Source organism: Aphidius gifuensis, linkage group LG2 (assembly GCF_014905175.1).
Source record: "Aphidius gifuensis isolate YNYX2018 linkage group LG2, ASM1490517v1, whole genome shotgun sequence".
NCBI lineage: Eukaryota > Metazoa > Arthropoda > Insecta > Hymenoptera > Braconidae > Aphidius > Aphidius gifuensis.
The window spans coordinates 1,492,417-1,507,569 of record NC_057789.1 but is presented as its reverse complement, the minus strand read 5'-3'; the positions used below and the strand labels follow the sequence as shown (position 1 = coordinate 1,507,569).

Genomic DNA, 15,153 nt, shown 5'->3' with positions numbered 1-15,153 from the left:
AAATGAAAAGAGGAAATTCTATAATTTCGACAATTTTTTCTATTTAAAAAAAAAATATTTCTAAGCAAAAATTTAATGAAATTTTTTCTCTAGTATTTAGACAACACCTTAATCTAATTATTCTAAAAATTTTAAAATTTAATTTCAACAATATTTATTTATAATTTAAATTAAATATATTATTATAAAATTAAAAATATATATTTTTTTAAAAATTTAATTAAATTATTATAATATTTCATATTATTCCAAGTTATTAAATAAATTCTACAATAAATATTTATCTCTCAAGTTATGAGAGTAAATATTTTTAAATTATTATAGTACATTTTATTTTTCCAGGTGGCTGATGATGAATGGAATTTTTATATTTATTTAAAAAACTCAAGAACAAAAAACATTTCATTTCCTCAAGGTATTTATTATATTTATGGTATTTTAAATATTATTGTTATTGTCATTTTTTTTTAGATTATAATTGTCATATTATTTAGCTTGCTTTTGTTAATTTATATATAAAATTGAATTATGTATGGACTTGGGGGATTTGTATTATGACAAAAGAACAATTCATGTTGACATTGTTTATCGAAGAATACTTTGACAAAGTATACCATTATTGTGGTTACCTAATTTAATTTACATTTTCCCTCATGATTTTGCAGTAGCTCAGTCTCAACTCAGAATGGCATATTCACTTACTTTAATCAAATTTTTATTCTTCACAAATGTACTTCTTCAAAAAAAAACAATAAATAAAAATACTTTTTTATCATTTTTTATATTTAATTTATTTTTTCTACTATTTGATATTTTTTCATCTAAAAATTTAGTTGTAATTTTGTATTTTTATTTATCTTTATTCTCTTCTCTTTTTTTTATTTCTATCATTTCTATTTTCCAATATATTTTTTTCTAAAACTTCATAGCAAATCTTCTTTTCTCTCTATTATAAAAAGAACAATTGTCATCGATAATTATGAGAGAAATAGATAGAATATATGTGTAAGTATTTTATCTTTTTTGCAAAAAAAATAAAAAGAGGTATCAGGAATTTGAGGCAAATAGTACCTGGCGCAGACCAAGTGAGTTTTTTCACGTGGTCTACGCTAAATTATATTTGCCCCAAACACCAGAATACACTACAACGTCACAGAAGTGGTTTTTACAGTTATAGTCTGTCATCATGGAAATCTACAGGTTTTGAACTCGGTACCGCAAGCACTGTAGGCAGGGCTCTTGCCGACTCAACCATCACTTCACTCGATGAATATTAAAAAATTATTGCACTTAACTATTATCGATTTGAAAAAAAATTTAACTTAAATTTTAATTATTCATTGCATTTATACTCTTGTAATACAAATTTTACAGTTTATTTATTTTTTTTTTTTGGCTTTTTTCAGTAATTTTAGACGGAATTTTTATTAGTACTTAGTTTGACTTTTTAGTTGAAATTTTGTATTTTTATTTATCTTTATTCTCTTCTATTTTTTTTATTTCTATCATTTCTATTTTTTAATATATTTTTTTCTAAAACTTCATAGCAGTCGAAATAATTATAATAAAACGCCTTGGGTATTTTTTTTTTATTTTCAATTTTCCGTATTTTTCTATTTTTTATTTATTTCTAAAAATGCTTGAGGCACATTGAGCACTTTCTTCATGTTCATCCACGCGATTTGGTGTAATTTTTTTTTTATTTATTTTTTAGTATTTCAATTTAACTCTTTTCATACATATACTGGTTGAAAAAAAATAAAAATGTCACGATTCTGGTTGTGCGATTCATTCATATTTTCATGTGGAGACATTTCATAAAGTATTATGTATTTTTTTTATTTTTCATAACACATATACTGTTATATGCTGTATATTTATACTCACATGCACTTTATCCGTCATCCCTTTGAGTCGTTGGATGAATTCTGTCGTTGAGCGGGCTCGTTCTGACAACTGCTGCAAATTTTGCGACAATTCCGTCTGAAACAAAAGATAAATATTGATCGTACAGTACATCATATATTTTCCATATACACATGATGCAAAAATATATTTAAAAAATAGAAAAACACAGCCAATTAGTAAACACATTTAAAAATTTTTTTATTTCATTGCATTGTTTTTTTTTTTAAACAATATTATTTGTTTTTTCATTTTTTAATATTGATATAAAATAAAACAATAAATTTCATGAAGAAACTGTATGTAAAAATATAAATTTTTGTTAAAAAAAAATGTGTAAATAAAATAGAAAAACACAATAAAATTTTAAAATTTTACACGTTTTGACAATATATTTCTTCTCGACATATTTTGCGATCAAAAAAGCTTGACAATATTTTCAGCTTGAAATTTGTATTCAAAATGGTTTATATTCATGCATCATATACACAAGCATATACTTGCTTGAATTTTAAAATATATATTCAAATAGATACTTGCATCATTTACAAATCAATACTGAATATCAAAAAAAAAATAAATATATAAAATACATTGCTACTGATTAAATTTGAATTTTCAATTTGATATAAAGTGTTACATAAATTTTCATGATTCGCTGAAATACATTTTAAATTTTTAATTTGTAATCATGTTATTGGATATTTTTAAATTAAATAAATTTTTTTTTTAAATAGTTTTTCAATTTATTATGAGGGAAATATTTATTTCAACTTTCAAAGGATTGATCTCTTGATGAGTGAATTTAGAAATTTAAAACAAGTAAAGTTGTTTAAGAATTTTAGAATTAAATTTAAAATTATGTACAGCAATTATTATTGTTCCAAGAAGTATTATTTTTGGCAAGGATAATTTTATAAAAGCTTGCAGAGCTTTATTAATTTTATTTTATGAAAAAAACATGTTGGAAATTTTTATAAATTTAACAGAAAGAAAAATAGACAAGTAAATTCACAAATAATCACCCTAAAATAATTTTTTCACTTAGAAAAAAAAGCTTTTTATTTTTTAGCACTTGTGCTTTTTTATTTAAACCAAAAAAATTGTTAATTTGAATTTGTCCAAGTTTGTTATTCACCAACACGTTAATTTTAAAACCCAATTTAATTTTCAATTGTTCTCTATCTTTTGATCAAGTATTTTTCATTATACCCAGGGTCAAAAAAAAATTCAAATTTACTAAAAACTTGTTCGTTAAAATTATACAAAAAAAAAATAAAAATAAAAGCTCTATGTAATTTTGAAAAAAAGGTAATTCATGTTCCGATAAAACAAAATCAAATAAAATAAGAAATTTTAAAAAAAGAGTAATTTGATCAGTGAATTTTATCGTTTTATTGCCACTAGAAATATGAGACTATAGAATGACAAAGAACCTGGTTTTACCCCGTTGCAAAAAAAAAAAAAAAAAAAAGTTCCTTGTACAATTTTAAATCGCCATCCCCATCACACACACAAGTGGACTCCCTTATTTTATTTCATTTTTATTTCTTTCCTTTTACTTTTCCACTACAAGTTTTTTTTATTTATTTTTTTTTTTTCTCCCCTAACTTTGATTCTTGAATCTCGACCAAATCTTATTTGCTCGACAAAAGTGATTTTACTTTATTTTTCTTTTATTTATTTATTTTTTTTTATATATACACTAGTAGTTTTTTTTTTTTTTTCCTTTTTTTTGCTATATATACCTTTATTATTCAACCGAGCGTTTCTTTTCCTTTCTGCAAGCACAACACACTTGGCTCTCTCTCTTTTCCTCTCTCTCCTTTTCTCTATTATTTTTTATCAACTCTTAGTCTTTCTCTATCTTTATCGTTTATATTTTGTACCTTCAATATAATTCCCTGTCGTGGTAAATGTGGTCAAAAGTGCCACTAAACCGCAAACACTCTACAACCCCCGATATTTTTTAATTTTTTTTCTGTTGGTTTTGCTGCTGTCACAAGAAAAGTTTCACGCTTTAACACTGACCAAGACACAATTAATTTTTTAATTTATTATTAATACATAAAAAACTATAATCTACATATATTTTTTATTATATAAAAAAATTTTTAAAACAAAAAAAAAGCAATTAAAATTATAAAAAAAAAATAATTTCATAATATAAAAAAATTATAAAATTATTTTCAATAAATTATTAAAGTTGCTAAATATTTGAGTTTTAAATTGAATTATAAAATATATATAAAAATTTATTTATTTATTATAGCCTTTAGTTATTAAAAAAAAAAAAAATTTAATAAAAAAAAATAGCCATTATATATAAAAACACAAAAATTTCATAAGCAAGAAAATTGAGATTAACGATCATACGCTAAAATGTGAATTGAATTTTAAAATAACATTTGGTTTAATCATAAAATGATTTAAAGTAGCAATTTGTATTTTACCTATTTTTGCAAAGCCATATAATTTTTATTATATGCTCCATAAAGTATAACATTTGGCATTCTATGTGACATTGTTGATAATAATTTTCATCATAAAACGTTAATGTATTTTATACATACACAATTATTATCATCAGTATAAATACTATATTATTAACAATTTAAATTTTCTAAATTTACCTGAAATTTTACTTAATTTGTATATATTTATATGTAGATGATGATGATGATATAGTTATACCAGACTGAAACCCTCGACATAACGGAAATTCGTGTCTCAATTCATGCCCGAGGGTAATTAAGTTACACATTTAAACCATCCACTAGCATCACTGTATATGTATACACAATGCCATGAATAATTTCTCTATCGTTCTTTAGACTCTTATACAACATCACCACCTTACCCCCCTTGTCCCCCCAATTTTCTATATTCACCCTCAACCTGGATTTCAATTAATTTTCACACCATCAGTGACCCCAGAATCCAATTCAAATGAACACTATTTTCATCTCTCCATACACACAATTTTATATTTTTTTTTAATTGTAATTTTTAATTAGAAAATGTTTTTTTTTTTTACATCCAAAAAATACTACATGTAATTAAGCTTTTTTTTTTTATATAATAAAATTGATTGAACGAAAATATATTAATTGTAATTTTAAAATAAAATTATTTTTATATTCAAATATCTTTTTTTTATATAAAATTTATTATTTTTATTTTTTTTTATTATTCAGTTGTAAATAAAACATGGTAATCCATCACTTTCAATATTAAATATTCAACCCTTAATATTCACAATCATACATCTATTTAAAAAAAAAAAAAAAATTTTAAAAAATATATTTAAAATACATATATCAACATGAAAATATTATAATTAATTTATTTTGTAAATTAAATATTTTAATAATAATAATTGTAAGTAAATTTTTAATTTTTAATAATAAAAAATCAATAGACCATTTCCTTAAATAATTCTCACAATTTTTTGTCTAAATAAATGAACAAAACTCAGTTAATATAAAATAAAAATTAAATAACAATGATATATTTTAAAATAATTTAGTCAATAAAACATGAAGCTAAAACTTGACAACGACTCAAAAATAAAAATATAAAATTTATATAAACATTTATAAACAATATAAAAACATGAATAAATAAATCTTACATTCGTGCTATAGAATAATTGTTCATCGTCTGACAATTGCCACATAAAATATAATTCTCATATATATATATCAGTTGATGTAAGACCTCGAGGGTTGTGTTATCGTCACAAGCCAGCCCACGTTATTTCATCCCCTTCCACCACATCACTACCTCAATATTTCAACCCCCTCATTCTCGACCATATCCACCAGGGAGTAGAAAAGCTTTGTCACCTCTCTCTTATGATTTTCGTTAAATTTCTTCTTTTTTTTTTTCTTTACTATTTTTATCTCACTCCCATATACTTTTTATATATTTATTTTTACTTTGACCCCCATCTCCTACTCTTTTTTTTTTTATTATTTATTTTTTTTTAAATATATTTTTTCTGTGTATAAAGCTAAAAACACCCCGAGGCAGAGTACTGATACATGAGCATCATTTCTGTAAATTCCCCTTGGCACATTTGTTTCATCTCTCTCTCTCGTGCTTTTCGTCGATGGGCACATATGCTTAAGCTTGGTAAATTTTATCCAGTGCACTCAGCATCAAAAGCAACCAACCCACACACAAATATATAATACATTTTATCTTTCATGGAGTACAGCAACCAAATTTATTATATATGCCAAGTTGAGTATGTATGCATGGTGGTTGACCCGATCACTCTTTCAATTGGCTCTTAATTATATTTTTTACATATTGTTTATTGTTTATTTTTTTTTAATGATCATTTCATGGAAATTTTTTAATTAAAAGCAATAAAAATATATTTTTATTTTATTGTATGGAAAATTGATTGATTGAAATTAATTTTAAATCTTTTTTTTCCTATTATAAAAAGAAAAGTTGTTATGGGAAATTATAAGAGAATGATAGATAAAATTTGTGTAGGTGTGTTACATTATTTTTTTTTTCAAAAAAAATAAAAATATGTATCACGAATTTGAGGCAAATAGTTCCTAGCGCAGACCAAGTGCGTTATTCACTAGGTCTATGCTAGAATATATTTGCCCCAAACACAAGAAAATACTTCTGTATGGCTCACTCTATCCAACCCTAAAGCTTATCGAATGAGATTCTTTTTATTCTCTAAATAATGGTACGGTTTTGAACTCGAGACCACAGGCACCGAAGGCAGGGCTCTTGCCGACTTAACCATCAGCTCGCTCGATGAACTACGAAAAATAATTGAACCTAATGATTATCGATTTGAAAAAAAATTCAACTAACATTTTAATTAATTATTATGCTATTGCATTTATACTCTTGTAATATAAATTTTATAGTTTATTTTTTTTTTTCTTTTTTGAATAATTTTAAACGGAATTTTTATTAGTATTCAGTTTGACTTTTTTTTGGGTTCGAATTTCAAACTTTATCATCATTTTATTTAATTAAAATTGATATAGAATCTTTTTTAAAAATATTTTTAATTAAAAATATTTCATTTGATGTTTTTTTTCTTTTTTTATTAACATGATATATTTAATTTAATATTTAGAATTAGTATTCTACTTTTTTTTTTTTTTACTAATAGATATGAATCGTCGTTTAAAAATATATAAATTTTTTTTTGCTATAATATTTTTTTCGTAATTTGATTGAACCCAATTTAAAAATTAGAAAAAAAATAAAATTATAATTAAAATTTATTCTTTATTTAGGCTGATGTTATTTATTATATTTAATATTCATAGCTTTTTTTTACTATTAATAAATTTTAAATATCTAATAAATGTTCAAAGAAGTAAATAAATTATTTGTCAAAAAATTTTACCTTTAAAAAAAAAGAAGAAAAAAAATAAAAAAAACCAGGAAAATGGCACTCACGTTTCTTTACCAAGCGACTATATATATTTTTGCAGTTTTTTTATTTTTTATGAACATGTATGTGGTAACATATAGCCAGACTATAAAGCAAAAAGATATCGTGTTACGTTTCATGGTTTTTATGGCACGCACAGAGTCTTATGCTCTTTAAATAAAATGAAAATATACAAAGAGTACGGTATATCAGATTGTTAAGTAAATGCAGAGATTGCAAATAAACTTGTGTTATTGAATATACATACCAAGTAAGCGGTACTTATACCACTGCAGTTTATACATCAATATATTTTTTTATATATATGTGCAGTAATGCATGCTAAATATTTTTCTTGCATCTTTAAATATATATACAATAATTTTATTAACATCTCTAAAAACATTGATTCACATTAAAAAGACGAAAAAAAAAACCGAGTTTCAATAAAAACCACTTTGAAACTTGATTAATTTATTAATTAATCATTCCTGGTATCATTATTATTATTATTTATAAATATTTATGTAATTTTACTACAAAAAATTATATTGACTGAAAAAAACATTTAAAAGAAGAAAAAAACATTTTTAAAGATGTTTTTTTACCTTGAAAAAAAATTATTATTATTATTAATTTACAGTATTGTTATTAATTATTAATATTTATGTTTTTTCATATTTTATTAATAAATTTTTAGTAACAAAATAATTTACAGCACGATAAACAAATTAATTGCCAAAAAAAATTTTTTTTTCATAAACACGTTTCAAAAAAAAATTCTAGAATGGCATTTATGATTATCTGTATCTTTGATAAGGATATTTATTTGTTTACTTATTTATTTATTTATGAAAAAAAAAAAATAATTTAATTTTTTTCAGTTTAGTCATGGGCTCAACATCAGGTCCATTCGTCGAGGCATGTATCGTAGTTTTTCCCCTACGTTTAGGAATATTTTTAAGCCCCCCTTGTAATTTCATCGTCCCCCTTTATTACACCCACAATGGTCCACGTGGCAATTTATACAAGGGAATGACAAGAGATCCCCATTGATAAAATATATATTTTTATTATTATTTTTCTTTTCCCTTTTACAACAAAAACACCTCTGAATAATTTCAAACGTGTGTGTGCACGTATTTAGTGTCATTTACATTTTTATTAAATTATTTATTCAATGAAAAATATTAATCCTATTATTACATTTTAAATTATAAATAATAATAACAAGCATTATGTTAATTCCTCATTTTTAAATAATATTATTTGATATTTAAATTGTCAAAATATATAAAATACTTTTTTTTTCTTTTTTCATTTTACTTTTACGTGATATCGGTATAATGATCGAATTCAACGAGAGTACATTGACTAGATGAAAAAATATATATTTATATTTTTATTATACATCACGTGTTGAACAAGAAAAATAAAAAAAATTGAATGAAAAAATGTATACGTCAAATATATACGAAATACTTGTTTTTATATAAATAAAAATATATATTTTTTTTTTCAATTTTGTCACAGCAATATATATTTTTTTTCTATACAGATATTATTATTTTTTATCTATTTTTTTTTTGTTTGACGATCGATTGGAGATGATATAAAATATACGGATTCTTTGACACCCGGAATAAACAAACGCATGTGAAGAAATAATAACAATTTTTATGAAAAAAAAAAAATCATCAATCAGTGAAATGAATTTTAAAAGATCAAAATTCTTATGAATTTTTGATAAATATTTTTGATTGATTAATTCACCATTTTAATATCAAAAAAAGCTTCAATTCATAAAGCTTTTTATTTTTTTTTTATTTCAAAAAACTGTTGAACCTTTGACTACTGTGTTTATAAATTTATTTCACTTATATTTTTACTGTAAAAATTTGACATTGTAAAATGGAAATTTTAATAGACAATATTATTATTACTATTGATATTATTATGATTATTATAATAAAAGAAGGAAAAAAAAGGAAAAAAAAAATAGCATGTTGTGAAGAGATGGAGGATAATATATTATTGTACAAACGAACGATAGAAATCGTATCGTGTGTGCCTCAAGGGAATTTCTCGACCGGTTCAAACTATAGTTCATGGCAAACATCGACGCCATAATTTTCATATTCATATATATACATACATATGCACATAAATCCAGTCATCGATATAGTGCCAGAGAATATCCTCGAAAGATATTCTCCATTCAGCTTAACCATCAGACAAGAAATTTTTTTATTTCTTTGTCTATTTTTGTATCCAAAAAAAAAAGCTCATTTTGGCAAAACAATAAAACAAAGTCGAAAGATCAAGAAAAACAATAAAATATATAATTTTTTTTTTTTCAACAATAAGAAGCTATTATTTTGTGAAATAAAATATTAAAAAAAAAAAAAAAAATTTATGAACAATGCCAAATGATATCGATTTTATGGAGTAGACAATTATAGAGACTTCATATATAGAGATGGCAGGAATCTGACAACGACATGGTAGATTGTCTTTTGAAGAAAAATATATATGAAAAATAAAAATAATAGTAATAATAATTCTCGGAGGGATTATAAATAAAATTGATAGTCTTTTTGATAAAAAAAATTAAAGAAAATATAATAAATTTTTTGAATAATTTTTACAATAGTTAAATTTATAAATAAATTATTTTTTATTTATTTATAAATACAAGAGTAAGTCAAAGTCAAAAAAAAAATCAAATTTTATAATAAAAAAAAAAATTTTATATATTTATATTTTTTTTATTATAAAAAGAACAGTTGTCATCGATGATTATGAAAGAGAAATAAATAGAAGTGTTGAAAAATATATGTAAGTGTTTTACATTTATTTTTCAAAAAAAATAAACACAGGTATTGGGAATTTGAGGCAAATAGTACCTGGCGCAGACCAAGTGCGTTGTTCACGTGGTCTATGCTAGATTATATTTGCTCCCAAACGTGAAAAAACGATACAGTATATTAGAGCTGACAACAAGATTCCTACCGAAGAACACTTGAAGTTGGCCACCATGAAACGAAAAAGTAAAAATGACGGTTTTGAACTCGAGACCACAAGCACTGCAGGCAGAGCTCTTTCCGACTTAACCATCAAGCTCACTCGATGAACGATAAAAAATAATTATACTTGACTATTATTGATTTGAAAAAAAAATTCAACTTCAATTTTAATTATTCATTTTGTCATTGAATTCATACTCTTGTAGAATAAATTTTACAGTTTATTTTTTTTTTTTGCTATTTTCAGTGATTTTAGAGGGAATTTTTATTAGTATTCAGTTTGACTTTTTTATTTTAGGTTCGAATTGCAAACTTTATCATCATTTTATTTAATTAAAATTTATATAAAATATTTTTTTTTAATATTTTCAATTAAAAATATTTCATTTGATTTTTTTTTTTTTTTATTAATATGATATATTTCATTTAGTATTTAGAATTAGTATTCTATTTTTTTTTTTTTTTTTACTAATAGATATATATCGTTTAAAAATATATAAAAATTTTTTTTTGATATAATATTTTTATCGTAATTTAATTGAACTTTATTTAAAAATTAGAAAAATTAAAATTGAAATTTTATTTTTTATTTACACTGATGCTATTTTATATTTTAATATTCATAGCTTTTTTTTACTATTGATAAATTTCAAATATCTAATTAATGTTCAAAGAAGTTGTTCAAGAAGAAAAAAAATGATTTATAAATTTAAAAAATTAAATTAAAAAAAAAAAAAGTCGAAAAATCATAATAAAGTTTTTTTTTTTTAATTTTGTTTATTCAAATAATTTGTATACTAAAAAAAAAAAATGAATTTTAATAAATCTATAATTGATGATAATTAATAATAATTAAACAAAAAAAATCAATCCTCAATTATTATTAACTAAAAATTATCATCAACATTAAAAATTGTAAATTATTTTTTTTTCAATTTAAAAAATTTAAAAGTATGTATCAAATTTACCCTCGTAAATAAAAAAAAAACATTATTTAAATTAAAAAAAAAGGACTGATCATGTATTTTCGTCATGTCGTAATTTTATTTACCATAAAAAAACGATATATAAATTCTGCAATGTATTTTTTGGTCGACGAGAACTGTTGGTAAAAGATAGAGTACATATGTCATTTGTGCATTTATATATTTACACCATATAAATATATGTACATACCTGTGTACAATACTAGAGTTCATTTACAAAAAAAGGGAGAAAAAAAAAAAAAAATTATATAGCTTTTATCATGCAAAAGGTCGTCGTCGTCGTCGTCGTCGTCATCGTTGTCGTGGTGCTTTTGTGTGTGCTAAAAGGGTGCATCATAATATACCCTCTTGGTTGAGGAGTCCCTCAGTGTGTAGTGAGAGATAGACATGAGGTCGAGTGTCGTATTTTCATCTATACATACATACATACATATAAAATACACACAACATTGTAACAAGGATAAAATATAATGAGAAAAATAAAAAGATAAATTTACAAAAAAGATAAAAAATCAGTCTACAGTATTTCTATATATATATTTTTTTTTTTGTCTTTGCTGGTGCTTTTGTGAACCTCGGGTGTATTATATATATAAAAGGACAAAAAAAAAAAATTCCAAAAGTAGAAGGAGGTGAAATTAATCGTTCTCAGAAAAACGAGCCACTCTATATCTCTATCCAACCCTCGACTTTATACCTCTAATACAAACTCTTTTACTTTTTATATTGTCAAATTGAGAGGGTAAAAAAAATTTACTTAGTATATGAAATATACGTGTGACAAAAATATATATAATATTCTTTTTTTAAATATTTTTTTTTCATCTTTTAAATGTGACATGAAAAGACAGCAACGTTAATGAAATTTGCGTAGGTTTATTATTATCATCATCACACAAGACTCAATGCAGTTATTTTTAATATTTTTTACAGTGAAATGTTAAATTAACGTGACAGCAGTAGTTGTGACTGACAGTAGATATGACCTTTCTAGTCAGACTTAAATATAAATAATATCATACAAAGCTAAATATATTTTCCTTTTCGATAAAAAAAATTTTTTTTCAATTCTAAATACCTGTTAGAGTTTTTTTTTTTTCGATTTATTAATTATTTATTTCTCGTCTTTAGTTTTGAATTTTTTATATTTTTTTTTAACTGTAAAATTGCCTGGAGGTTTTTATTTTTTGTTTTTTATTATTTCATGTTCTTCAGGATTCTATTTTTTTGTTCTCACGTCACTCAGATACTCTGATCCGATGCTCTTCACATTCAGCCTTTTTTTTTTTTCTTATTTTTTCTTTTAAACTTTTGTATTTATTATTATTGTTATTATTTATTCTTCTATTTATTCAACAGTCTTTTTTTTTAAACTCTAGCTTTACTTTCCTTGTATATATTTTTTTATTTTTTAAATTTTTTTATTTTAACGTGCCAAGAATAATTTCACTATCATTGTCAGTCTACTGACTGCAACACTGTACAATTTTTATTTCACCAGATATTTCTGTCAGACTGAAATTCATAAGCTACTCTTCTCCAGTTTCCTCGCAAATGGGTATATATTTTTTAGTCTAATAATTTTTTTTTTTTTTTATTTTATTCATCATTATTCCTTTATTTTTTTACATAAATTTTAAAGCTAAAAAATTGCAAAGTTATATCCATTTTTTTTATCTTCATTTATTGTATTTTATTTGAACTTGAATCATTATAAAAAATTTCAAGACATTTCTTTGATTAAATTAGATCATAAAGTCATAATTACTCAAGTGAAATGAAAAAAAATAATAGCCAAAATCAAGATGAGTATAATAAAAGCAAAAGTCGATAATATTCTTAGTACAATTAATTATAACTGAGAAAAAGAAAATGAAAGAAAAAAAATTATCCAGACTACTTAGAAAGAAAATTTCATACGAATCAAAGTAATAAGTATTAAGTTTTAAAAAATAATTATGATGATAAAAATAATGGCAAATTGAAAGTAATAATAAAAATTGAAATTACAGTTGAATAATTTTTTTTTTCTTCTCATTTTATCAAATAACTTTTTTAAATTTGTTTTAGAGTTGATTATTTATTTTTTATTTTAATTTTACTTTTCTTAAAATAGAATAAGTAATCTTCAAAAGAAATATTTTGTTTTATATATCAAAAGTTGGAGCACTGTCACCGGCTTAGAAAGTGTTATAAATATTTTATGTACCACAAGATATGATTGGCTTGAATGTGAAAAGCCCTCTGCCAACATCCAATCTGATGAATGGCACGCAGGTGCTGAATTTACAAAATCTAATAAAAAATTCATAATGCGATGAAAAATAAAAAATATAAATACAAAATATGAAAAACACCAACATTAATAAATAATATCAAAATTCAGAGCAACAAGTATTAAAAAAATGTAAACCCTAGAGATTTAATAGCAGCGAGCAACAATGAAAATATATAAAAATAGAGTCACTTGATTATATTTTAAATTTTTCTTTTATTATGCAAAGATTTATCTAAAACAAAAGACAATATATAATGATAAATTTTAATGGAATAAGTTATAGAGAATTTGAAATTTCAAAGACACAAAATTTTTTTGGACAGATGAATTTATAGAAGTGTAATGTGACATTATTAAATTAGGAATTGCAAAAGGATATTTTCGGCGTGTGGGACAAATATTTCTGAGCATAGAACCAGGAAAGAGGCTGTCTTTACTCGTTCTTCGCAAGGAGATATTTGTTCCACACTCCTGGTCCGTGATTGCAACTCATCAATATTGATTGGCATTTAAATGAAGCGACAGTAATTTCTAATATTTAATGTTTAATGTTTCCAATTAACTTTTTAGTTTCCAGCGTGTACGGGATTTGAACTCACAACTATGGTGTGGTAGAACGACGCTCTGACTCCCTCAACCACAAGCTTGCTTGTCATTTGAATGAAAAGAATATCTAATTAAATTAATTTACAATTTATCCAAGATACATGATAAAAGTATAAATTTTAAAAAATTGAATAAATAAATTATTAAATGAAATATTTATTTATTTATCATAATTTTTTTGTCATTTGATGATAGTCATTGTGTCATTATGATTATATGTGTTACTATGTTTTATTTTGTAGACTACTATTTGGGGAAATACTTGACAACAAAACTGTTATTGATATTGAAATAAAAAATTAGGTTATTAAAATTATTAAATTCGGAATTGCAAAAGGATATTTTGGCGTCTGGGACAAATATTTCCAAGTATAGAACCAGGAAAGAGGCTATCCTTACTCGTTCTCTACAAGGAGATATTTGTTCCACACGCTTGGTCTTTATGATTAATTAAACACCATATATAAGAAGCTTCACCATACAGCGTTTCTTCGTATTTGTTTCCATTTCGAATTATTATGAATGATGTTTGGACCAATATTGAAAGTGACGACGAAAAGCAAACTTAACATGTCATATGGTTTCGAACCCGAGACTACAGGCACCGTAAAACGGAGCCTTGTCCCACTTAACCACAAGCTTGCTTGGTATTCAAATCAAAAAAACATCTAAATAAATTAATTTACAATTCATCCAAGATATATGATAAAAGTAAATTTGCGAAAAAAATAATTTCTTTGGAAAATTATTTACCAGGATATATTCTTCCGTGATATAATTTTGACAGGGCAATTTATCTTTATTTTGAGCATGTTATTCAGTCGTGATGGAAAAAAATACAAGCTAAATTGAAATAAGAAAAGAAAAAGATATAAAATAAAAAAAAAAAAAAACAAATATATAAAGAAAATTGAGAAAAAGTGTTGCAGC

General features: G+C 23.3%; 1 protein-coding gene across 5 annotated transcripts in view; it reads right to left on the bottom strand.

Moving 5' to 3' along the window:
* LOC122848197 (E3 ubiquitin-protein ligase TRIM9) overlaps positions 1-15,153 on the bottom strand; it is a 70,122-nt gene that overhangs the window by 23,061 nt on the left and 31,908 nt on the right. For all 5 annotated transcript variants that reach the window (XM_044146106.1, XM_044146109.1, XM_044146108.1 and 2 more), the window contains one exon: positions 1,888-1,983. In XM_044146106.1, coding sequence (XP_044002041.1) covers positions 1,888-1,983 — 96 coding nt within the window. The remainder of the gene's footprint in view (positions 1-1,887; positions 1,984-15,153) is intronic.